Genomic DNA, 25,982 nt, shown 5'->3' on the forward strand with positions numbered 1-25,982 from the left:
GGCAGACAGATTTTGGAGCCCCTTGGTCCAACGAAAGGAACCAAGGGGTAGGGAGAAGAGGGAAAGGAATCTCAGTGACTGCAGGTTTGGCCAGGATCTCAGCTGGATTCTAGCAGATAATGGCCTTCCCTGCCCCTCTCCTCCTTCCTTTCCCTAGGTTTCTTACCTCATCTTGCTCGGCGTAGTCTGCACAAAGGAATTTGGGATTGGACTGGGGCCATTTGACCCCATGTAGAGCTGTGCGAGTGGCAACTGCTTCCTCTACTGTTGAGTACTGGTGGAGGAAGGGAGAAGGCAGAGGGTCACAACAGGCCTCAATCCCTCCCACTTGCCACAACCCCCTTGAACCTGCCCACATTGGTTACAAAAGGAAATATGCGCCACAACCTAGAAAATCAGCTTCCTCCCCTCACCGTTACAAAGCAGTGAGATTTGATCTTGTCAATCCAGAAGGCCTCTTCCACTAGAGTTCCCGTCCGGCCCAACAATTCCTTTAGTTGGCCTAAAGTGAAGGGGCGCACCTGCCAAGGAAAATGGAGTTTCCAGGTCTTGAAGAAGGCAAGAACACTCCTGTAACTAGTCTTCAGCTTCCCCAAGTATCTGGCACAGAAGTACAACTTCAGAGTGTGGGTGCAGAGCAGGGAGTATGAGAGGAGCGAAGAGCAGTAACACTAAGGGAGACAGTAGGTGCCAAGCCCTCTGTAAATCCTCCAGACAGCCCTGTAGGCTCATACTTTGTCCCCGTTTTTCAGAGGAGGAGACTGGCTGTGAAAGATTAAGTCACTCAATAAGTGAGTAACTGGCAGATCTAGGAGTGGAAGAAACAGGAATGCAAAGCTCAAACTTTTAACCACTGAACAAGGCTGTTCTGTGGGAAATGACTCCGACTCACCAAATTGGAGATGTGGACGATGTTACTGATCTTGCCCCGGGGTGGGGAGGGCACCTGAGCAGTTCGGACTGGGTCATCAATTGTAATGGAAACGCCAGACTTTTGCTGGCTAATGGAACGTCGAGTTAAAGTATCTCCTAAAGTCACTATCAAAAAGAGCAAAGGAACAGATTTCAGCAGGGAGCAACGCTAGCTCTCTTACCTCCGCTATGCCTTTCTCTTACTCCCTACCAAGCAGTCACTCTTCCACCCAACTGTGCTGAGTGCCTACAACGTGCCGGGTACTGTCTAGGCAGGGCGCCTGGCTGGCTCAGTCAGTTAAGTGTCTGCCTTCAGCTCAGGTCATGGACCCAGGGTCCTGGCATCGAGTCTGTTTCGAGGCTCCCCGCTTGGCAGGAAGCCTGCTTCTCCCTCTCCCTGCCACTCTGCCAACTTGTGCTCTCCTATCTCTGTCAAATAAATAAAATCTTAAAAAAAAAAAAAAAAAAAAAAAAGGAACCTAGGCAAAGCTCCTCATTATGGAGATTCAAAGATTCAAACCTAGCTCTCAAGCAGCTTACTAACTAGGAGAGGAAGGTAAAACAGAGATGCAAAACACTAGAATAAAAAGCAGGAAACATTAAAGGCTTTAAGAGAGGTCCAAATCAAGTGCACTGGGGATTCAGGGAGCTGCAGGCTTCACCCACCTTTCTTTACTTCATGCTCCACAGGTGGGGGCAAGGCCACCTCTACCGAAACCTGGGGAGGTATAGGGGGTTCTGCTTCAGGCTCCTTCTCTTCTTCCTCTTCTTCCCTTTGCCCATTCTCCTGGCCCTCTGCAGGAACTACCTGTAAGGTATTAGATAATGGAGGAACTCTTAAACATCAAACTGGCCCATTCTTCTCCACCTCTGGTTTCCTGAGAGGGTGGGACAGTCAACCTAGCATGTTCCTTCCACTAGGAGAAAGATTTCATTCTCCTCCACTGGATCCGGGGATTATGAATGCCTCAGCACCGCCATGAGGAAAACGAAGGCAGGAGTGGGCAAATTTTTTCTGTATAGGTCAAGATGAGAAATATTTTTAGGCCTTGTGAGTCATACACTCTGTTGCAACTCCTCAAGGAGAACGTTACAACACTTAAGCAGCCAGAGATAAGAGTAAATGAGATGGTATAGCCCTGTTCTAATAAAATTTTCTTTATTATGGACAAGAAATAGGATGTGGTAATCTGCTGACCCCTAAAATCACAATTAGCCCAACCCTCTGCATAGATGGCAGATCTCCCTTCCAGGACTCTAGCCTGGCTGCCTACTCAGTCCACTGCCTGCTCCCCTGACACTGGGTACAAGAGCCTTACCTGGGTGACAGTCCGGCAGATCTTCAGCCCCTTGTCATGGGTTCCATCATCACCATTACGCTCTGTCTCATCCTCAGAGATTCGGGAGTCATCAGCATGAAGATCCACAATAGCCTCCTGCCCCGCCAGGGGTTTGATGTCGGGGATGAGGCTCTGGGACACAGATACCCCCCACCCCGTTACACTGGGCCCGTGTCTACTCCCACCTCAATATGTCTCATCCTCCCCTCCCTGGCTCCTCCCACCTCACCTTGAGTGACTCAGTGGTGATACTGATGGAGGGTTTCTTCTGTGTGGTGGCTGTGCTGGCTCCCCAACGCCGCTTCCGACCAGGCTGGCCCCCCTCTGTGTCACTGTTTCCAGCTGGCACCCCCTTGGTAGCTGCTGTCCCCAAGAAATAGGACCGAACAGTTAGATGGTCTTAGGTCCTCTGCTGGTTCATACCATTAACACCTAAAGATAGCCTTCGACTGGAATTTCAGTAAAAGGTTTGTTACTTAAGGAAACTGTATTTGGGGATTGGGGAAACCATGCTTCAGAGTGAACAATAAAAGGACTAGAGCCACTTTCTGACCAATAAAAACTACTGTATCTCTGAAGGCAAAGAGGGATGGTTAACTAGGGTGGTGAGCAGTTTAAACTTTTAGTGGCAGAAATAACTAAAGTCATGGGAAAGACAGACTGAGAAGGACAGGGAATGCAGAAAAACAAGACTATGTAATACTGATGTCTAAGTAAAGTTTAAGACTGTGATGGGATCTGATCATGCTTTAGGTTCATTTTCACACTATGACTTCACATTAAGTTATAAAGATCTATCACACTTATTCGATTTAGAGTTCCTCATTGGGAAAATGTTAAAAATGTTACTGTTTGAGGTGTGAGCACTCTCCTTTCCTCAGACACTCCCTCAGAATAAAGGATAAACTGATGATCATTATAGAGAAGTCCCTCAAACCCACTGCTGGTTCTGAGGGTTCAGGTATCTGAAAGAGAAAATGCACGTAGGGCTAGATAGGAAACTGTGAGACACCTTATAGTGTCATTAGTTAAGAAAGAAATGTGACCTGGGGAAAATGACAGGGATTATCTGAAGTTTTGAATTTCAAAATGGAACCCTACATATGCCAAGAAGATGTAGGTTCGTTGGGTGGAGGAAGTGGGGTGGGAAGGGGTGACCCAAGAATGCCACTGAGAGTGAGTGGAAACCTATTTCTCTATGAACTGATTTTTATGGTACTCCTGACCTTTATCAGGGATTTGGGGCTAGACTTACAGACAACGGAGATCTTCCTCTTGAATGATTTGGGCAGCGAGCTCTGTATAGAGAAGAAAAGGGGAAAAAAAAAAAAAAAAAAGAGAAAGAGACACACCCCACAGAGAGGGGGGAAGGAGGTTAGATGGGGCAGTCTTAGCACAGGCTCCAAAGACACAGAGAGAGAGAGACACAGAGACAGACAGAGACCAAAACAGAAGCGGCAAACGGCAAAAACGAAGCAGAATCAATGCAAGTTAGAGAAAAAAATAAAATCAAACATCACAGCAGGGGAAAGTCATCTAGTCCATACCACACCTGTGTATTAGCTTAACCAGAAATAAGCTGGAAGAGGAATTCAGGAGCCTCCCAGCCCTTTAAAGGCATAGGTCTTGTCCTCTTCCACTGTCTCTATGGGTCAAGAGGACACCAAACCCAACAAGATACGCCCAGAATTGGGTCATCTAGTCCTCCTAGGTCTTCTTGCAAACTCTCAGAAAATATGAGGAAGCAAGGAAAACCAACTTTGGGATGATCACTACAACAAGGTAAGCCTCCTCTTCTCAATGCCCAGCCTGACATCCAAGGACTGTGGCTCTGATTTACTGGGACAGCAGACTGTTAAGGCTGTCCATACCCCTACAGGGCAGAGCAGCACTAGACCCATCAAAGACGATGCTCCTGAGTCAAGGGCCAGGATAAAGACTCTAAAGGTGCCTTTGGTAAAGGAAGGTTATTTTTTTTTTTGAGGGTCAAACTGTCCCCAGGGAGCCTCTTGGCTTTTCAACCCACTATAAAGAGCTCTACCAGAGCCTTACTGTTTCCTCTCCAACCAAGGCTTAAGCCTTAGGGGCTCTGCCAAGGATCAGAAACTCCCAAACCTGCCTTTGAGCAAGTTTTTGCCCCCAATACTCAGTGGGACAAAGACTCTGGATAGAGCAAAAAGAGGGAGAGGGAGAAAAGGGGATTAGAGTATTTTTCAGATTTCAGTGCTTATTTCTGGAAAAACTAAGACCTACCACCCTTCTAAAGGGTAGGGCAGGACCCTCTTGATGAAATCCCTTTTCCCCATCCACCCCCCAGCCCCGTTTGTGTCGTCTAACCAAGTCTCCTTGGTCTCCGTTAAGGGCCAACCTGACCCCTAGCCGGGCCGCTCTCGATGGGTAAGTTAGTGAGGAAAAAAAAAAAAAAAGAAAAGAAAAAAAAAGAGTAGAAAAAAAAGTAAAGAAAGAAGGAAAAAAAAAGGTCTTAATTAAAACAGGAAAAACATGAACCAAATAAATAAATCCAATAAAGAAATCAGAAAAATAAAGAGAAAATAATCAAATAAAAGATTAAATAAAAAGAAAAAGAAGAAAATAAAGAAGAAAATAACTAGGAATATGACAAATGTTCCAGGTACCATCTCACACCTGGGATCTTCAGTTCAGCCAATCGCACCTCACTGTGTACTGTATCTAGTCAACCGCCGGTCCAATCAGAATGAGCCCTCCCTGCTAGGCGCTGTGCAATTGGTGGGGGGTTGGGTTGGCAAAAAAGGTGGGCGCACGGCGTGGTGGTCAGCACGGCACTGCCAGAGTCCTCCCAGGGGCGCAGGGGGGGCGGGAGGAAAACGTGTGGGGGGACGCTGCCCAGTTTCCATGATGTCAAGACAGTTCACTGGCGGTGGCCAGGCTCAGCGAGGGGTACAGGGGGAAAAGGGGCAGAGACATCAGTCCCAGCCCTGTAGGGGCATCATCTTGCAGTCCCTGATGAGATGGCCTGTGAGCAGCAGGAATGGTCCTGGCCTTTTATCGTGAGAGGCAGGCAGGACCCTATGTCCACCAGTGGCAAGATCCAGCAATACCACCACCCAATACTTGGAATCCAGGTGATGACTCCAGAGTCCCTTTCTCCTCTGCCTGTAAATGGGGAAGGGGTCCTCTCACCGAGTGGGATCATGGAGCCTCTGATGAAGGCAGCCTGGGGGCAGTAGGTGGAGAGCCCCAGGACCTGGCACACATTCAGCAGCAAGGTCAGAATACTTTTCTTCTGAGAGTTGTGTGTGGCATCTCCTCAGGGACTCCAGCTGAGACAGTGCTTCCAGTCAGGTGGATGGATGAACCCCTGCCTCCAGGGATGGAGGAGAAGTTGGAGCAACCAACATGCTGCCCTTCACCATGGACAACAGGGACCAAAGGAAAGTCCATCTGATGAGCAAGTGGTGATACATGGCTGGCTGTCATCAGCATTAAATCCCTGGGCTCAAACCCTAGACTTCTCTGCAGGGCTCCTAGTCGTCACAGCTTAAGCCGAGAGCCTCCACTCGGTATTTTACAGCATGGCACTGTGATCACAGACATTGACTCTTTAGGAGATCTTGGTGCCCTAGATGGGAATCCCAACAGTCTGTAGCAAACAAGGCAACCCACAGTCCTCAAAAGGGTAAGGGCATGTGGACAGGCGCCCCAGCACTGACACAAGCTCTTCTTGGGGTGTCCCAAATAGGGAGATGATGCAAGTCCACCCCTTTCCAAATGCTTTTTGCTTTCTCAATACAAGTCTCTCCAGAACAGTGCTCTTCTTGGCCCCCTGATGTAAGCAAGGCAGGGAGGCAAAAGGGGGCCCATCACAGGATCCCATATACATGCCCCCCTCTGGCCAAGACACCTGGATAGCAGACTCGGCTCTGATTGGGCAGCTCAGTAGCAGCGGGTGGGTCCAGAGGAAGAGGCGGCATCAGCGATTGGCCAGTTGGGCAGGGTTATATTTTACGGGCGGATTACCGTACATGAGGTACTTGGACAAAGTTTTACGGGGAAGAAGGACCTTGTAATAAATAATATTCTGCACATCAAATCACTTTCACCGGCCCCCACCCCCGCAACACACACCAAAGAAAGGCTACACACACGACAGTCCCTCCCATCCTGTTACCCCGCTCCCAAACCCAGCTAATTCTTTATCTATTACTTTAAGAGCCAAGAAGACTTCGCTGGCTCTGATGGGGGGAGTCCCCATGAATTGGGTGCAGGATACGAGATAACATATATGCTAAAAAAGGAAGCAGAGGAGTCAGAGATATATGGAGAAGGGGCCTTTGGGATCACCCCAAGTGCGGGCTTCTTAAGTAGCTATATCTCTCCGATATGACCACTAGAGGGCAGAGGAGGAACAAAAATTCCTCAGCACAGTTCATCAGCTGAGAACCACCAAAGCCCACTAGATGGCGGTGAGCCCCCACAGGCTTTTAAAAAGGAGGGAAAGCTAACAGTTACCACAGGGAGAAGCCTGAGAGGATAGCAGGAAAACTGGGCCTGGGTGTTGGATAAAGGGCCATTAACTGACTTGTCCTTTAGTTACAAACTTCCAACAGTCTGGACTGCACTTCCCCAACAAAAAAAGAGGAATGAATGAACCCTGTCCCCATCACAAGGGGTCTCCCTTGCTAAACCAGCGAATTCTCCCTTGGCCCTATCCTGATCCAAATCTGCCTACCCCCTCCTTTAAGCTATCCCACTGTGTAAGAGTGATTACCAAAGTGTTCTAACTCTTTCTCCTCGGCCCGCTCCTGTCCACCCACCCCAACAGGTGGCTTGGAAATTTACCTCTTTCTTCTCCTCATCTTCAGCATTGCCCTCTGGGCGGTCATCATTGCTGACTTGGTCTGCAATAGGCACGGGGGGTTCTGGAACCTCATTTTCAGGTCTGTTTTCACTTGTGTCCATGGTCACTTCCTCCTTCTCCTCACTGACAGTATGGGCAGAGGTAGGGAGGGAAGGGCAGGGAAGAACCAAGGGGAAGAGAGAGCAAGATGTTAGGTTTGGGGTCAGGAAACCCCCATGCCTCATCACTTGGGTGGGGTTGGGAGAGCTGCTTTTCAGATGAGACTAGATACTTTGCCCCCACAGGAAAACTGGAAAACTGTTTTCCTTGGGAGAAGAGCACAGATCGTAGCAACCACATCCACCCACTGCTCAGATGGGATAAAGCTGTGACATGTGGGGTCAGGACTACCAACTGTTTTTAGGCAATTCAACAGAGTACTCTTACAAGTAAAGAAAACTGCCCTCTGAACAGTCCCTCAAATGTGACCGATTTGCCCACAACCCTATACCCTCCCTATCCCCTGGCCACAGGCATCTTTTAACAAAATTGCATGAGAAATTAAGGGAAGCCTGACTGCTTAAGACAAGAAAGAATGGCTGTGGCAAGTGATCCCACGCTTGTGTTTACAATCAACTGCTTAATAAGGCCTACCGACCCACAGGATCTGGAAACAGGAATGGAGAAATTGGGGAGGGGGGGGGAGGCTGTGGTTGCAGGGAAAGCAGGGCTGGTAAGGGTTCAAACTTCAGTAAGGACACTCTCATCCAAAAGGAAAAATGACAAATGTTGGAGTTTGAAGGCTCAGAGAAGAATCAGGCCACTTTTACCTTCTCAGAGGTGTAGGAATTGTTCTTACATTCAGCTTTCGCCCAGTTTCTCCCACTCCCTCATTCCAACTTCCAAGAGATAAAGAGAGCAGGCCTCCCAGTCAGGACACACCCTCCCCCACACCCTGGATCCCCTCCCCACTACAAATACTGAATCCCCCCACCCCCACTCTGAATCACACAAGTTAGCTCCCACTTCAGGGAATGAATCCCAGAGATTCACTTAAGATAAACTATCTTCCCATCTCCTTTTTCTGTCTTCATTCGTAACTTCTATCTCTAATCTCACTCCCACTACCACCCAAAACATTAAGGGGAAAAAAAAAATCAAATTAAGATGATCAGAGGCCCAAGACCCAGGAGAGGGGAAATGAAGCATCCCCACACTGAGAACCACCACCAGAAAATTCAGCATTCCCCATAGGCTGACTGACACTCAGAGGTCAGAACAGCCTCCCCAGAGCAGGCAGGGAGGGATGCACGGGAAGGGGGAGGGGAAAATCGGAACTGTGCCCCCAGCTATCCGGCACCCACAGAAACACGCGATTCAACTGCCTAAATCTAAAGAAAAGACTTATACAAAAAATACCTATTTCCCATACGGAGAGGGCAAGTTGGGCCAATTAGAAACCAGGCAGGAAGGACAAAGGGGGAAAGCAGAATGACTGAAAACAAACCAAAACGAAAAGACGGAATGAAAGCCATGGGGAAGAGGAGGAGGATGAGGTAGGCTAGAGCGGTGGGGAAAAGGGATACATGGAAATGTGAAGCTCTCACCCTTCTTTGCTTTCTGATAACATGATTTTTTTCTCCCCCTGGAAGTGCTGTTTATCCCTTTCTGGAATGGAAGAAATAACAAAAACCAAACAAAAAAAATCCTAAAAATTAAAAAAAAAAACCCGCAACACCTTCCTTGTCCCAAGAGCCCACCACCTCCTCCCCAGCCACCCGATCCAGAGAGAGAAAATCGAGATGCAGCAACTGGGGATCCAAAAAATGGTAAATGGAAGGGGAGGTGGTGGTGGTGGTGGTGAGAGGGGAGGCTAAAATAGATCTGGCTTTTAAGAGATAAGCGTTAAGTCCTCACGGCAAACCCCGAGTTCAGCTGGATTGGTCTCTCTGGAGAAGGAGGAGGAAGAGGGCCAGGCTGCTGGTAGTGGCTGGCTCTATTGTATTGGCGGAGCGGCGGCGATCAGCCGGAGACATGCAGGGGAGCCATCTTGCCACTTACCCAGCAGCCCGTGTGTGCGGATGGGGGAGGGCCCTGCTGCAGCAGGGGAGGGGAAAGAGAAGAGGGAGGGCGCTGAGTGAGCAAGGTTCTTATCCTCTGGCAGGCCACAGGGAGCTCACTGCTGGCTCAAGAGGCCTGGCCTTTTTCCTTCTTTTCTCAGGTTACAACAGCTACCGAGGCCTAACCCCACAGGGAAAGGGTGCACTCTCCTTGTCTTCCCAGGGGGCGGGGGCGGGGGGCTGGGTGGAGAGGACATACAAAGTTACAGCTGCTTGCCTGGAAGATTCCAGAGAAAAGAAGAAAGGGAAACAGCCGAGTTTGGGAATTAAAAATGACTAAAGAAGGAAGATAACAAAGTCAAAGTTTAAAAAGACACAGAATGGAGGGTCATGAGCAATTTTTCATGTGCCCACCTCCTTCCATCCTAGAAGCCAGTCAGCTGTTCATGCAGGGAGGTGGGATGAGAACTGGCTCTATCCAATCACTGGAGGAGCTAGCTGGCTGCTCACCCTAAGCAATGACCACGTGTTATTACTCCAACCTGTCTTTTCTCCAGGGATGGCGGGAGGAGAGGATAGAAGAGAGCTCCTTTTTGAATTACCAGTAGAGAGGGGGAGAGATGTCTCTGAAGAGATGACAGACAACTTTGTTTCACAGAGTCTTTAATCAGGTCACCCTGCCCTGGGGTCCACTGGAGCCAGAAAGGAAAAGGATAAACAGGGCAAGGGGACCTTGGGTAGCTGAAGCATGAAGGCCACTTCTTGGAGCAAGGGCTCCAAGGTGGGGGCTCCGAAGTAGATAGGAAGCCAGAGAGAGCTGTTACATGGGCGGTTGGTGGGGGGGGGGGGTGTAGAGGGCTGTCTGCTGGGCCTGAAGTGTTTGGGAACTAAATGGAAATTATTAATCATGGGCATCTTCACCAGACTAAATGTGAAATAAGCTGACTCTAACCACTCAAAAAACAAAACAAAACAAAAAAAAACCACACTCAGTAGATGCTCAAAGACTCCTTTTTTGACTACAGAGATGCTCCTTTTGCATCCTAGCGGCAGCAGAGGTTTAACAGTAAGGTATTTAATCAAAAGCTTGGTATTTATTATCTCATTTGTAGTATCAGAGCTTTCAGCCAGGAATAAATTTTCCTCCCCACTCCTTAGAATCTTGTACATGCTGACTACATGCTAAAGTGGTCATGTTTACACATTACTCTAAAAGTTCCCTTTCACTTAGTCATCCCTGTCTGCTCATTAAGACTCTGAGCTCTGCAGTCAAACTGGCTAGGGCCCAATCATGACCTGACCTGTTCCCACACAAGTTCTGTGACACTGGGCTAGTCTCTGATCCTGTAAAGTGGGGATCACAAAATACCTATCTCATGGAACAGTATGATAAGGCTTTGCCCTCAGAAGTCTGGCTTGGACAACATTCCAGGTCAAGGTAAGGATATGCATTAAAAACATGTACATTTAATATGCCATTTATCTCATTTGATACCACCTATGGAGCTTTTTCTGAGTTTTCTCAAAGAGTAGACTGCACTTTCTCTGATGTGAAGGCACTCAGTAGTTGGTCTGACAGGTTTTCAGCAAGGACCTCATCACTTTATAATAACCGCTGGATGACTTGCCCCACACCTCCACCTTGTAGGACTCCTCAGGGTCAGGGACTACATTTCTCAACCCTAGCCCAGGGCCTAACACAAAGAAATGGTCAGTAAATATTTCTGAACTAGGCTGTCATTGTGTGTACCAAGTGGACACTTTAATGACTGCCTGCTGATCTAAGTTTTCTTCTTCTTGAAGTAAGCTCTACACCCAATGTGGGGTTTGCACTCATGACCCCAACATCAAGAGTCGCATGCTCTCAACAGAGCCACAAAGCACCCCAAAGTTTTCTTCTTAAACATCACTTTAGATGGAATTCCCACAAGGAATGTTACCTCACAAAGAATGTTACCTTCCAACATCCTCAAATAAACGTTCTCTATCCATCAACTGTCTTAAAATAGTTTCAGCTGCCAATATGCCTCTCCAGAAGTAGCTTCCCTGGAGGAAAAATTTTTCTTTCATTGGAAATTCTTTCTCGTTTTTCAAGAATGAGAATGTTATGACATTATCCTTGGCCTTCTTTAGACTCAGTGAGTTTGTGTCATCTATTTCCCCAGAAACAATTCTGTGGGATCCAGGATTCCAAAGACTTTATTTTCATAAGAAAAAGGGGAATCCTTGAAACTGCCCCCAAAAGAGACTCAAACCTACTGGCTTGCAGGACCAGTCCCAAAGCCTTGTCAGCTACTTGTCAGAGGTCCACACAGCTTTTCTTTGTAGCCCTTTTTAAACAAAAGGCATCTAGACATCTCCCTTCCCACATTTAAGTTCTTGCACAAATATTTCTGGTATCTTTGAAAAATCTGTGAAACTGCATGGGGGCTTAGGGACAGGAGACCTCTATCCATAATTGAACAGCACAAAAAGCATCTGCAGCCCAGAAGAAAAGGACAGAACTATTTGGAGATTAACAACATCACATTATAGTTCATATCTAAGATTCAGAAAAAAAGAGAAGGAAATTTCTACAGGCATGTATGTTTGAATTTTAGTTACTGCAGAAAATTCACGAGGAGCTGAGGACCTGATATGAAATAGTGGGATGCGACTATTCTCAGGCAGTGAGTCTTAAATACAGAATACCGCAGGGGCATACTAGTTTCAAGATAACCAAGGATGATATGATTTGGGGGGTATGTCCTTAGATTCCAATTTCTCAGTAAGCAAATACCATTGATGAGCACCAATAAATTCTACTTTTACAAATTATGCATTACTGGCATACTGGTACTGTGGGTTCCCTGGAGTGACCATTACATTGTCATATTGGCTTAAAGGACTATTTTCTTCCTTGTACTTAGGCAAAAGGACAAATAAACATAATAAGCCAAAAGCCGAAAGCCGCTATTGCCTGCAAGGGTTGTGTACTCAGAAGGTTGTATTAAGAAAAATTCAGGTTTGCATCAACTACTGCTGGATAATACAGTTCTCACATGTTCTTTTTTCTCCCCTATTATTTTTTTTAAATGTAAAAACAGAGTAGCATCATATTCTGCTGTATGAAGACACTTTTGTTATATCCATAGCAGGCAGAAGACTGGATTTTGGAACATGGCTCAACTGAAATAGGACTGAGGGCCACAAATTCCTGTTCCAAGCAATGACAAGATACCTTACCTCATAAATTAACAATTCCTCAGGGCACAATCAGAATCAGAATGGATTTAACAAAGCACAGAAAAAGTTAGGCAAGCTCTTCCAGGTGCTGACAGGTCCTTGAAGTCTTTTTTTTTTTTTTTTTTAACATTTTACTGATTCAACAGGCCCCAGCTCCGTCTCTTGTTGAGACAGATAGGAAAACCAAGGTGAAGCCACAAATAGTCTTTTCCATATAGCACTGTTGATCCCACTTTTAAAATTGGCCAGAGGCTCCAGAGGTCACCAGACTGAAAACTAGGACTCTAGAGGAGTGAAAGACTAGGACGACTGGTGTGAATCAGATGCAGTATGGCTTCCAGAAATGGAGGTAAAACTCTTGTTCAAGAGTCATTTACCAAATCCAGTGCCAGAATAGCCTATGAGTTTAGGCCCTTGGGCATGTCTTTTTATTAGGCTGCTGAATAGACCATCTGGGAGACAGGCAGAGGGAAAGTAGGTAAAGGGGATGTGTGTGAGTTACTCCCAAACTCAGACTGCATTTCTCACCTATAGGCTGCTTCACTGAAGCTTGCCTAGGCAACAATGGACAGTCTGTATTTCCCCAGGGTGCCACTTGCCTATCACCTTGTTGGAATTAATGTGACTAGATTACCTGTCATAAAGTGGAAAATCAAAGGCACCTTTACGTGGGGAGAAAAACTCTGTACAGGACTCCGAGTTTCAAGTGCCTTGGACTTACATGCTAAAGTCCAGAAATAAAGATGCTTCAAAACAGCATCAAGTGCTATTTTATTGCCAGGATTTCATACACCCACTAAATTTCAGGGCAAGCAAAAACCTTCTTAGAAAATTACTTGCTTCTCAAAGTGTAAAGGAGGCAGCTCCTCAGGCCCAATTACTAGTAGGTTGTCAACACCTACTTCAAAACTGCCATTATACAAAGGACATGCTGCAGCCCCTTGGGATGGGGTAAGGAAGGTAAGGTATCTCTGGTTGATCGATATGGAAGGGAAGGTGTCACCCCATTTCCTCATCGATGGTGTAGCTGGGGAATCCTGAACACCTTCCAGAATCCGCGGGGTTTTCACTTTATGGTCCTAGAAGAAAAACCCTCTCCAAAGGATAATGTACCCTCCCCAAAAGGGAAAAACAAAACTTTTCAAAGGAAGTAGAGTGAACTTTTGACTTTCAAACGAAAAAAGTAATGGCCACAAGATGGCAGCAGAGACAAGACTATTAGAATAGACAGTAGCGAAGGTGTATCCCAAGGCAAAAGCTATAGATAGTAAGGAGTACAAAACTAGTATTAATGTCATCAGGAAATAAGATAATAAATCATGTCACCTGCCCTCCACCCTCCAAAATCAGTCTGAAACGCTCAGAAGAGTGTAAATTATTAGACTTTTACATAAAGGGAAAAAGCATACTGGTAGTATTAGTGTTAAAAAGACATAAAACCAACCAAGAACAACTTTAGGCGGCCAACTGTCTAAACTGGATGTTCACTAAAGAAGCACAGGATTCTTGATGTCTAAAAGCTAAGCAATCTTGGGACGCCTGGGTGGCTCAGTTGGTTAAGCAGCTGCCTTCGGCTCAGGTCATGATCCCGGCGTCCTGGGATCGGGTCCCGTATCGGGCTCCTTGCCCCTCGGGGAGCCTGCCTCTCCCTCTGACTCTGCCTGCCACCCTGCCTGTGCTCTCTCTCTCTCTCTCTCTGACAAATAAATAAATAAAATCTTTAAAAAAAAAAAAGCTAAGCAATCTTATTTCCACAATGTTTTGCTTTTCACTTCCCCTGGGACTCTAAAGCCAGGAATTTGGGTTCAATGGCTTCTTAACGTATGTATAGTACCTAGCTCAGAATAATGAATGATATAGCTATTCTTACTTGTACTTTCCTAGAACTAAATATAAGGAATAAAAACTCACATTAACTATGTAAATGGTAAAAATCAATCCAAAGGTCCCAGAAACAAACTTCTGGTTGACAGATGCTTCATATTTTGCTGTACTGTATCCATAAAAACTAAGACAGACTATGCTTAATAAAAAGATGGCTAGCAACTAAGGAAAACAACAGAAACTCAAAACACCTCTCTGTGCCTTTCTTGGTAGACTCTTGACATCCTTTATTAAAGTGTGTTCCCAGGCTCAGATGTAGCTGGTAAATATGAGTTAAACACTGAGTTAAAATGCCCTGAGTCAACTCCCTTACACAGCCCTGAGTTTGGAAACCAAAGCCTCAGCTATCTGCTCCTTAAAGGAACTATTTTGGTCAGATGATCCCAGATAAGCTCTCTAACCACCACTTTTCAGAGTATCTTAAGAAAGTCGGTGGTGGCTCTCAATGTAACTGAAGCCTAGCCTTTGTCCAGATAAAGCTCTGCCTTTACGTTTTAAAAGGAAACTAGGACTGCTTAGTCAAAGAACCCCAGGGAGCAAAGAACTACTCCACACTGCCAGTTCCCTGTTATACCCCAGCTGAGAGAGATTACTTACACAATATGATGAATCCTTTCTGATTCTGGTAGGTGAGCGGTCTGGGTCTCTGAGGTTTGGGGCTGTGTGGCAGCTGGTGGCTCTGCCTCTTCAGCTTCACACTTCTTTGGGCTCCCCTGTCAGAACAAACATAGCAAAACACCCATAGCAACAAACTTAAATCTGCTTGGTTCCTTTTTTTTAAGCTGGAGCTGGTAAAAGGCAAAGCAGGACTTCCATAGTGGCAGCTCCACACTTAGCCCTATAGATCTTTGTTATTTTTGTTTAGAAAGTGGAATGGAATGCTGCTTAAGGAATTTCTATGCCAGCAATCATTTTATTAGACTTCTTCTTTGAGAGAACTAAGAAAAGCCTTCCTCTGGGGCAGAAAAAAGGATGACACTCTGTGGAAGTGACCCTGGGAGCCCTGGAGAGGAGGACCTTGCTGCCTAGCCTCATATAGAGCTTTCATGAACTAGGGGGTTGGAACGGAGGTCACTGGAATCATACAGGTATCCCCAACCATCTATATTTCTACTGAACTTTATCCAGACTGACCTTCTAGTTTTATAGCTAAGACAAAAGGGAAAATCATGCCTAATCCTCCATTTCCTTCTAGGGAGGGGCATAATAGCCTACCCGCTCAGGCTGTAACCTCTGGGTCACATGCTTTTCAGCTGGCTCAGGTTGGCTCAAACGCCTCGCTCGGATAGAGGATGAGGTGGAAGTCCTGTCCTTTGGCTCAAGGACCTGCAGTTGTGGCACTGGTGGAGTTGCAACCTCCTGACCAGAAGAGGGATCTTTGGTTTCAGTGTAGCTGGTGCTGCTGTCCCTGGAGACTCCAGGGCTCAGAGACTAAAGAAATGAAGCACATAAGGCAAATTATTTTATATGGTATATATTCAGTACATCACTGAGTTTTCCAACTTCCGCTGACTCAATTTAATACTTTGGACCCTTCCCTCCCTATGTTTATTCCTCCTTGAGTTCGTGATCTCCTTGACTTCCTAGAGTATTCAGCAAATTAAGTCCCAACTATGTGCTAGAATACTAGGATACACATGTAAAAAGGCCTGCACATATCTTCAAGTTTATAGTCTAGTGAAGACAGATAAAGGATTCAGCTTTGGAATCCAAGGGACTCAAAAAAATTAAAAGGACTCTATTTACGGATTGATGAATTAAAAATTAGATTCTGAGGGACGCCTGGGTGGCTCAGTGGGTTAAGCCGCTGCCTTCGGCTCAGGTCATGATTCCAGGGTCCTGGGATCGAGTCCCACATCGGGCTCTCTGCTCAGCAGGGGGCCTGCTTCCCTTCCTCTCTCTCTGCCTGCCTCTCTGCCTACTTGTGATTTCTCTCTGTCAAATAAAGAAATAAAATCTTTAAAAAAAAAAAAAAAATTAGATTCTGAAAAGATGGGAAAGTAATCACTGACCTGGGGAGTAAAGGAAGCTTTTCCCATTCCTGACAGAAATCATAATAGGTTCTCCTGGGGTTGAAAAACACTGGAATACAAACAAAACACCAACGCACCCAGGATTCTCCCACACTTACTTTTCTGCTGTTGCTTGAAGCTGAACGAGAACGGGAACGGGAACGGGAACGTGACCTGGACTCTGATGTTGATCGGGAGCCCATCTCGGATCTGCCACGAGGGTTGGTGTGAGTACGTGCCCGAGATACATCTCTCTGCTTGGATCTTGGAGATGAGTGAGACTGAGAGCCTGAGCTGTCAGGAGAGCGAGATCTTGATCTAGAACTGGAGGATGAAGAGGAGGACCGGCTTGAGGAGGAGTCAGCTGACTCTTTCAATCTGTGGCTTGGGAGAAGGGTATGAGAAGCCCTTCTACCTTCCTTCTGTTCCAAAGACAGCTGTTTCAGAGATTCCTCGGTGATCCCTTTGGCCGGTGCTAATTCCTCGATTTTAAGAGGGAGTGGTTGAGCAGATTTTTCTGCCTCAGTTTCAAGACCCTTCTGGGTTGAGCATTCAGCTAGTGTGCTTTTCTGAACTAGAGGCAGGACACTCTCCTCTGGCACTTGCTCTGTTTGAGTTTCTGCTTTGGTGTCTGCAGGACTTGACAAAGGAGATAGGCCTCCCACCAGCTGGACAGTATGCTGAGATATTAACAGCTCCCTGACCTCAGCATCTGTATTAGGAGGAGAGAGCTGAGTGAGGACAGGGGGAGCTGGGCCTTCCATGGGCTCTATTTCTTCTTCACTCTGGAGCTGTGTAGTAGGTGGTGGAGAAGATGCTTCCTTGGTAAGTAAAGGTGGGGGAGTTTCCTCCTCATTGGCATTTTGCTCTGGTTGTAGCACAAGAGGGGCCTTTTCTAGATCTTCAGTCAGTCGAGGGGGGGAAGGAGACTTTGATTTTTCCTCCAAGCCTTTTGAAGACTTTATTTCCTTTTCTTCTTTCTCAAAAGGAAAAACTGTTTTCATTTCTTTCTCCTGCTGATGTCTGGCCATATGACTTCTTCTGGCTTCTTCCTGGGACCTTGTGACTCTTCCTCCTCTCTCTAACCCCTCCTGCTCCTGGGATCTTACGGTTTGGGGTCTCTCATCTATCATCTCCTCTGGTTTTACTCTGGGCAACTCTTCCCCCTCTTCTGCTTCTTCAAACTGTTTCAGGACTGGTGCATCCCTAGATTTTTGTCCTTCATCCTCCTCTTCCTCTTCCTCCTCTTCTTCCTCTTCCTCCTCCTCCTCTTCTTCCTCCTCTGTTTTCAAATTTCTATCTGCTCTGACCCTCAGATTTCTGGAAGGTGTTTCTTGATCTTCTTCCTCCTCAGCCACCTGGCTACACTCAGAGAGTTTAGCTGCTCTTGCCTAAAAGAAAAGATATACAATGGATCCAAGTATCTTTGCTCACTATCAGAGGGGAAAGGGTCTTTCAGGAGATACACATAGGAAGGAAAAACTCAATGATACAGGCTTGCATCTACACAAACAAGTGTGCCAGTAAACAAGCACGACCTATCAAACTCTTATGGGGATCAAAACAGAGTACAATAATGAAACTGCTACTAGTTCATTTTTTAGTTTCAAGCTTTAAAAATAAATACAAACTGAACATCTAGAAAGTGGCAAGGGGGTGGGGGAACCAACCTATCACTGCTTAATGTAATTATTTTTATCATTTTAGTATATTTAATTTTTTCCCCATCGTTTCTTTTCCATACTCATAATCATACCACAATACACTTTTGTGTTCTGCCCACTTAACACTGTATCATATGGCTTTAAAGTTCTAACTGAATAACTGTATCTTTTCTAATAATGTACTTTAATAACACAGACCAGCCTGTTAACTTTCATAATTTAGTTTTGATTTTTATATATTTGCTTAGAAATCTGAGTAGACCTAATCGAAAAACAAAAAAATAGTTCTTTTGTCTGGGCTGCCCATATACCACCCAGACTGAGAAGACCTGGACACTTTGGGGGCCACTGGGGTCACAGCCACATCAGCAAACACTGAAGTCGGAGAAGGCCAGGGTAATGCTGGGGCACACATCATCACATGATCAATTTCAACAAATATCACCCAAGTTACTCTGGAAACGTTGGTATGAGGCATGAGCACTTAAAGAGGAACCAGAGCTTCTGCCCGTCTGTCAACCTTGACAAATGGTGGACCTCCATCAGTTAGAAGACACGGGTAAAGGCTGCCAGAAACAAGCCTAGACCTGCTCCTATCCCTGATGTGGTGCACTCAGGCTACTAGGAAGTTTTGGGAAAGAGAAAGCTCCCCAAACAGCCTGTCATCGTGAAGGCCAAATTTCTGAGTAGAAGAGCTGAGGAGAAGATGAAGGGGGTTGGAGGGTGCTGTGTCCTGGTAGCTTGAAGCCATTTGGAAAAAGGTTCATTAAATGCCAACAAATACTTTTGGAAAAAAACAAAAAAAAAAAAAAAAAAAAAAAAAGAAAAATGAACAAAAAGCACCCACCCCCCCCCCCCCCCGCCAAAGAAAAAACCCACAATGAGATAAAGAGGAGTACTACAGAAATGTAAAGAGACACAAACTTTGAAAAAGTCCAAGGAAGAGGAGCAGGAGATACCCAAAGCAGTACTTAAAGAAGTGACAGATGCTTTAAGAGGTATTTGAGTTACCTGTCTGACCCTGGATGATCGTCTTTCTCCTTTTCTTGGTTTATCATCATCAGATTCACCTTTCTCTTCAGAAACAGAGGAGCTTTTTCCTATCAAATGAAAGAAAATCAAGTCAGATTCATGGCATAAACATTCATTCAAGGATGCTTTCTAAAATTCAATCACAGCATATGAACTCGACAATACATATCTGTATTAATTAAACTACGTGAGGGACTATATGAAGTTCTAAGGTGGGGGGTGGGGCGGGCGCCTAGGTGGCTCAGTTGGTTAAGTGTCTGACTCTTGGCTTTGGCTCGGGTCATGATCGCAGGGTCCTGGGACCAAACCCTGTGTTGGGCTCCACACTCAGTGGGGAGTCTGCTCCAGGATTTTCTCTCTCCCTCTGCCCCTCTCCCTCCTCACATATGTGCACTCACTTGCTTGCTCCCAAAAATAAAGAAATAAATCTTAAAAAATAATTAAGTTCTAAGGGTCTTATTAATAATTCCTGCTGTGCACATCTGGAATATTTTCAGTATCTCAAAGCCAATTCACATATTACAAACAACTGGAAAATAATCATTGGTGGCTTCATAACTACCAGGGGCTTCAAACTGTCTTGCAGGGATGTACAAAGTGTACTTACTTCTATAAAATGTTTTGTCACCATTTTTCTGGATTGCCTATTGCAACCACTAGTTTTGAACAAAATAGGATGATTAACAGTTTGCGAAACAACAATCCTATGAAATAAAGTACTTATAAAATGAATTGTTTTTAGGTCCTAAAGTTCCTAGAAATTACTTCAAGACACTGGACAGGGCTTCAGAAATGGGCCCTCTCAATTATGTCTTTACATGAAAAGCTCAAAGTGAGATTTCTTTTTGAAGGGAAAAATAAGGGGCGCCTGGGTGGCTCAGTGGGTTAAAGCCTCTGCCTTCGGCTCAGATCATGATTCCAGGGTTCTGGGATGGAGCTCCCGCATCAGGCTCTCTGCTCAGCAGGGAGCCTGCTTCCTCCTCTCTGCCTGCTTCTCTATCAAATAAATAAATAAAATCTTTAAAAAAAAGAAAAAAAGAAAGAAAAAATAAGTTTAAGAAAGCTTGAAAACCATCAATCTAGGTCATTTCAAATAATAACTCCATATAAAACTGGAAAAAAAATTTCATTCACATTCCATGAATGAAGGTAACTGTGCATAAATCACTTAAACAATTTAATCTTGGGGCACTTGGGTGGCTTAGTTGGTTAAATGTCCAACTCTTGATTTTGGATCAGGTCATGATCTCGGGGTCATAAGACTGAGCCCTGCATTGGGCTCCGCACTGAGCACGGAGCCTGCTTGACATTCTCTCTCTCCTCCTTCTGCCCCTCCTCACTCTCCTGCAAGTGCTCTTATTTTTTTTTTTTTTTAAAGATTTTATTTATTTATTTGACAGAGACAGATCACAAGTAGGCAGAGAGGCAGGCAGAGAGAGAGAGAGGAGGAAGCAGGCTCCCTGCTGAGCAGAGAGCCTGACGCGGGACTCGATCCCAGGACCCTGAGATTATGACCTGAGCCAAAGGCAGCGGCTTAACCCACTGAGCCACCCAGGCGCCCCTGCAAGTGCTCTTACTCTTAAAACAAAATACAAAAAAAGGACCAACAACCAGGCTGTGGTCTAAATGTCTTGACCAAAAAAGGGCAGAAATGAACTGAAAGATTTCTAATCTTCCTACCAGTATTAAAATATTACTTTACAAAATATGGGGTGCCTGCGTGGCTCAGTGGGTTAAAGCCTCTGCCTTCGGCTCAGGTCATGATCTCAGGGTCCTGGGATAGAGCCCCAGGCTCTATAGGGCTCGCTGCTCAGAGGGGAGCCCGCTTCCCCTCCTCTCTCTGCCTGCCTCTCTGCCTACTTGTGATCTCTCTGTCAAATAAATAAATAAATAAAATCTTAAAAAAAAAAAAAATTACACAAAATAGCAATGCAGATATTTATGAGAGCCAGTTTAGAAAACAGCTTTAAGATAAGTATATTGCAGATACATAGTTAGATTGGGCTCAATTTTAATATAGTACAAAAGGCTTAAATAAACCATGAAACCATGTCCTAGACTAAACTGGTACAACTAAAACAGGTGGTGTTTTATTTTTATTATTATATTATTATTAGATGGCTTATATTATATATACACATATATATTATATATACTATTATCAGATGGTTCCAACCCAAGGTCTTGTTTCTATATCCCGACAATCTAAAAGGAATTAGTCTTTGCTCCTGTAATTAAAAGAAGAAACAGAAAATGAACTAAAAGACTGCACATATTCTGTAAAACTTTACTCCATGATCACTTTACTCACAGGATCTCTGAATATATACCATTTCATATCTGGGTTAGTGAATAAGGACTTGCATTATGGGTGTCTGTACAGGATCTATGGTTAGGATATTTAGTAACAAGCCAGATTCTCTAGCAAACACTGAGGGATAATCTGTAAGAAATTAATAATGTGGTGATTGTAATAATTAATAATTAAATTAAATAACCTGGATTATTTAATTAATAAATTAACCAATAATTAAATAACCTGGAATAGGTTAAATTACAACATGAGTAAAACCGAAAAGAAAACTGTTTTCCATTAATTTTAGATAAAGCTCCTCTACAAGTTTAAAATAACCAATTTTTATAGTTTAACAAAAAAGAAAAAATAAGGTAGAGGCTAGGGGGTAGGATGAACAGGCAGAGCAGAGAGGATTCTTACAACGGTGAAAATACTCTATGATACTGGAATGATGGATATGTAATATACATCTGTCCAAACCCATAAAAGGTACAACTTAAAAGTGAACCATTAAGGTAAAATGTGGATCTCGGGTGATTATGACTTGTCAATGTAGGTCCTTCAATTTTAAGAAATGTACCACAATGGGGGCACCTGGTGGCTCAGTGGGTTAAAGCCTCCGCCTTTGGCTCAGGTCATGATCCCAGGGTCCTGGGATGGAGCCCCGCATTGGGCTCTCTGCTCAGCAGGGAGCCTGCTTCCCCTCCCCTCTCTCTCTGCCTGCCTGTGATCTCTGTCTGTCAAATAAATAAAATCTTAAAAAAAAAAAAAAAAAAGAAAGAAAGAAAAAGAAAAAGACATGTACCACAATGATGGAGGAATGTTGTTAATGGGAGACACTATACATGTGAGGGAGTAGAAGGCATACTGGAAATCTCTGTACCTTCCTCTCAATTTTGCCATGAACCTAAAACCATCTAAAAAAATGTCCTGAGGGGTGCCTGGCTGCCTCAGTTGGTAGAACTTGAGATTCTTAATCTCAGGGTTATGAGTTCAAACTCCATGTTGAACATTATTTTTATAAAAATTTTTTTAAAACGTCTGAAATTCATCCAGATACTTAAGAATTTAAAAACATAAATAAAAATAAAAAAAGAAGGGGCGCTTGGGTGGCTCAGCTGGTTAGTGTCGACTCTTGATTTCAGCTCAGATCATAATCTCAGGGTCATGAGATCGAGTCCTTTTGAAGCCTGCTTAAGATTCTTTCTCTCACTCTCCATCCGCGCCTCCCTGTCCCCTTGCATACTATCTCTCTCTCTCTCTCAAAAAAAAAAGTTAACTAGGTCAGAGGGACAATAAATATCTGAATATTGCAGATATTTTAAGCTTTACAAAGACAAAGAAAGGTGAGGAAGATTATAGAGCAAATTTCAACTGAGATTTTGTTTTTAGTTTGTGAGACTATGAATTGTTTAAAAACTTGGTTTTTCTTCTAGTTTTTCCAAATTTTCTTTAATAAATACATACTACTTTTTATAATAAGAAAATATTATTTAAAAGGATAAAATCCTATCCTCTGGAGAAAAAATACACCCTTCAAATCCTATGAACAGCTAAAATTCATAGGCCTAGCCAACCCAACTACTGGCTTTTATCACTGCAATTCTTTTTTATTTTATTTTATTTATTTGAGAAAGATAGAGAGATAGTGAGCAAGTGTGCGTAAGCAGGGGGAGTAGCAACATGGAGAGAGAGGGAGAAGTAGGTTTCCTGCTGAGCAGGGAGCCCAATGTGGGGTTCCATCCCAGGACCCCGGGATCATGACCTGAGCCCAAGGCTTAAGAAGGCAACCAACTGAGCCACTCAGGCATCCCTATCACTGCCAAGTTCTATCTAAGAAACATTCTCTTTGTTTTCTTTCTTTTTTTTTTTTTAAGATTTTATTTATTTATTTGACAGACAGAGAGCACAAGTCAGCAGAGAGGCAGGCAGAGAGAGACGAGGAAGCAGTCTCCCTGCTGAGCAGAGAGCCCGATGCGGGGCTCAATCCCAGGACCCTGGGATTATGACCTGAGCCGAAGGCAGAGGCTTTAACCCACTGAGTCACCCAGGTGCCCCCTCTTTGTTTTCTTATTAATTTAAAAACAGGAGTTATATGCACATATTTAAAGCCATACTAAAGATGCTTTGTGGTGAATAACAAGTTCTCCATAAGCACTTATACACTCTGTATAAACAAATGTGATTTTAAGGGGTAAGAAAAAGACATGTTTTATGAAGTTGGTCAGAGATAAATGTGTCAAAGAGTTCTAGAGTTGTGATTTTAAAATTAGGTATGTACAAGTAAATAGCCTCTTTCTCCACCTATCGAAAGCTGAATGCTGTTCTATTGGATCATAATGTTATTTTGATGCTGTAAAACTGCAATGATAGGAGTCTAGGTGACTGCTTCTCTGGAAGCACTTAAGTAATAAGTCATCAAAGAGATGTAGGCTCTTCAGAAAATTTTGGTCACGACTGTTTTGGAAAAAAAAAAAAAAAAAAAGACAACTGGAGGGGACCCTTAGACATAAAATGGGAAATCAGTAAGCAGCACATAAAGAAAAAAAACAAGATAAAGAAAAAATGAGGAATTACATTCTAGCTCCCTGTAAGGAAGTGAACTGATGCAGACAAGCTTCTGGGAAAGGTGACATCTTCTATTATGGGCACATGGCCACATTAAGTGTCTTAAACCAAGTGTTAATAATATGTGATATGTAGAAACTGAGCACTTTTAGCAAAGGGTGGAGCCAATGCAAGTTAAGAAATGTATTTCAGGAGTTGAAAAGCAAGGGTAAATGTAAGATTTCCAAGATTCCAAAGCCAGAAGCCTTCAGGCTGCTAGACAATAGAGAAGTGAAGAATGTTTATAAGGGCCATATAGGAAAATACTGTCTTCATTCTAGAAAACAAATCCTTGGATATGAGTTAGAAGCAGGAATTAAGAGAATGGAGGGAGACCGGGCAATGACACCAAACCTGAATCAGACTCATGTTAGCTGAGTAACTTAACTAGCATTTCTCTACAATCTCAGCTTGCAGATTTAATATGAGAAAAAGGAATGAGGACTTTATGCCCTATAAGCAAAAGGCTGGTTAAGATCCCCTGGAGCTATACCTTTGTTAAAGAATCTGTATACGGATAACCATTTTTTAACTTTTTTTTTTTTTTTTAAGATTTTATTTATTTATCTGACAGAGAGAGATCACAAGTAGGCAGAGAGGCCCACAGAAAGAGAGGAGGAAGCAGACTCCCTGCTGAGCAGAGAGTCCAACGTGGGGCTCAATCCCAGGACCCCGGGATCATGACCTAGCTGACGGCAGAGGCTTTAATTCACTGAGCCACACAGGCACCCCAAAACTTTTTTTTCTACTAATTTTCCTAGACTGGACTCTTCTTGAAATAATTAACTAGTGGCAATAAAGATTTTGATCACCCAACCATGATCTAGAGGTGATTCTAGACAACTTCTCACTACAGAGAGTGGATACTGTCTCTCAACATGTTAGAAAAATCTGAAGAAAGTGGTAGAGAGAAAAGTCAAGAAGGAGAGCCAGGAAGGAAGTTATACACCAATTCTTCCTATCTGGGATTTTGTCTACAGCACCTAAACAGGAGGTTGCTGGAATATAAGCCAAAGATCCTGGTTAATTACAATACTAAAAAACTATTCTGTTAGTCATTCACCAGTTGAGTAGATTAACAGGGGTAGGGCCGAGGAAGCCATATTCTTAAAAACAGTTTAATAAAAAAAAAAAAAAAAAAAAAAAAAGGCCTCAGATGCCATTACTGATTAGCAAACTGTTACTAAAAACCTTCCTTTAATGAAAATCTTATTAAGGAGAAAACCCTCAAAACATCCAAATAAGTGGGCACCCCAAGAGTTTACTGGCCTATGGCAGACTAACATTGCACATCTTGAAAGAATCTGATCTTCTGGGTAAACTCCAGGCATTACCACTGATGCAACTAAACATCACTAGAACTCCCAACTACCACTCCATTTAGGACCCTGACCAAATTCTGTGTCTAAGAGATTCATATTCTAGAGAAGATCAGAGGTAAGAAAGTTTATGGCAGAGGGAGGCCTGGGTGCTCAGTTGGTTAAGCCGCTGCCTTCGGCTCAGGTCATGATCCCAGGGTCCTGGAATCGAGACCCACATCGGGCTCCTTGCTCAGTGGGGAGCTTGCTTCTCTACCTGCCTCTGCCTGCGGCTCTGCCTGCTTGTGTTCTCCCTCTCTCTCTCTCTGACAAATAAATAAATAAATAACATCTTTAAAAAGAAAGTTTATGGCAGAGAGTACACTGAAGAGCACAAATGGCAATTGTTAGCTACTCTACAATTTACTACATTCAACTCTTCTAATTTATTTTTCACCTCTATCTTTCCTCTTCTTTTCCCTGTTCTTCCCCGCCTTGATCAATTACCACCATAGGCAAAGTCCGGCTGACGACAAAAGCACTGAAGAGACTGGTTAACCTTTATTCTAAATCTTTATTATTAGCTTTTGAAACCTTATTTCTGTTTAAGAATCCATTTTTCATTTTCATTTCAAATTACATTTAGAACTGAGACTCTTTTTTTAAAGAGAGTTCCTCATCAAATCATGTTCCTATCATGAATTTTCAATGTTTTCACCATTACTTTAGAATAAAAAACTCTCATATTTATTGGCTTGATATTCAAAGCCCTTGGCCATATTATCCTAATGTACCTTTTTAATTGTTCCTCTGACTATTCTTGAATATGAAAA

General features: G+C 44.0%; 1 protein-coding gene across 1 annotated transcript in view; it reads right to left on the reverse strand.

Moving 5' to 3' along the window:
• ACIN1 (apoptotic chromatin condensation inducer 1) overlaps positions 1–25,982 on the reverse strand; it is a 34,062-nt gene that overhangs the window by 1,796 nt on the left and 6,284 nt on the right. The window contains 12 exon segments of the mRNA XM_032343823.1: positions 167–274; positions 414–521; positions 893–1,038; positions 1,579–1,720; positions 2,232–2,384; positions 2,482–2,615; positions 3,508–3,550; positions 7,074–7,215; positions 14,838–14,953; positions 15,456–15,671; positions 16,372–17,643; positions 18,928–19,016. Of these exon segments, the coding sequence (XP_032199714.1) occupies positions 167–274; positions 414–521; positions 893–1,038; positions 1,579–1,720; positions 2,232–2,384; positions 2,482–2,615; positions 3,508–3,550; positions 7,074–7,215; positions 14,838–14,953; positions 15,456–15,671; positions 16,372–17,643; positions 18,928–19,016 (2,669 nt within the window).

Source organism: Mustela erminea, chromosome 5 (genome assembly GCF_009829155.1).
Source record: "Mustela erminea isolate mMusErm1 chromosome 5, mMusErm1.Pri, whole genome shotgun sequence".
In the NCBI taxonomy this organism is placed as follows: Eukaryota; Metazoa; Chordata; class Mammalia; order Carnivora; family Mustelidae; genus Mustela; species Mustela erminea.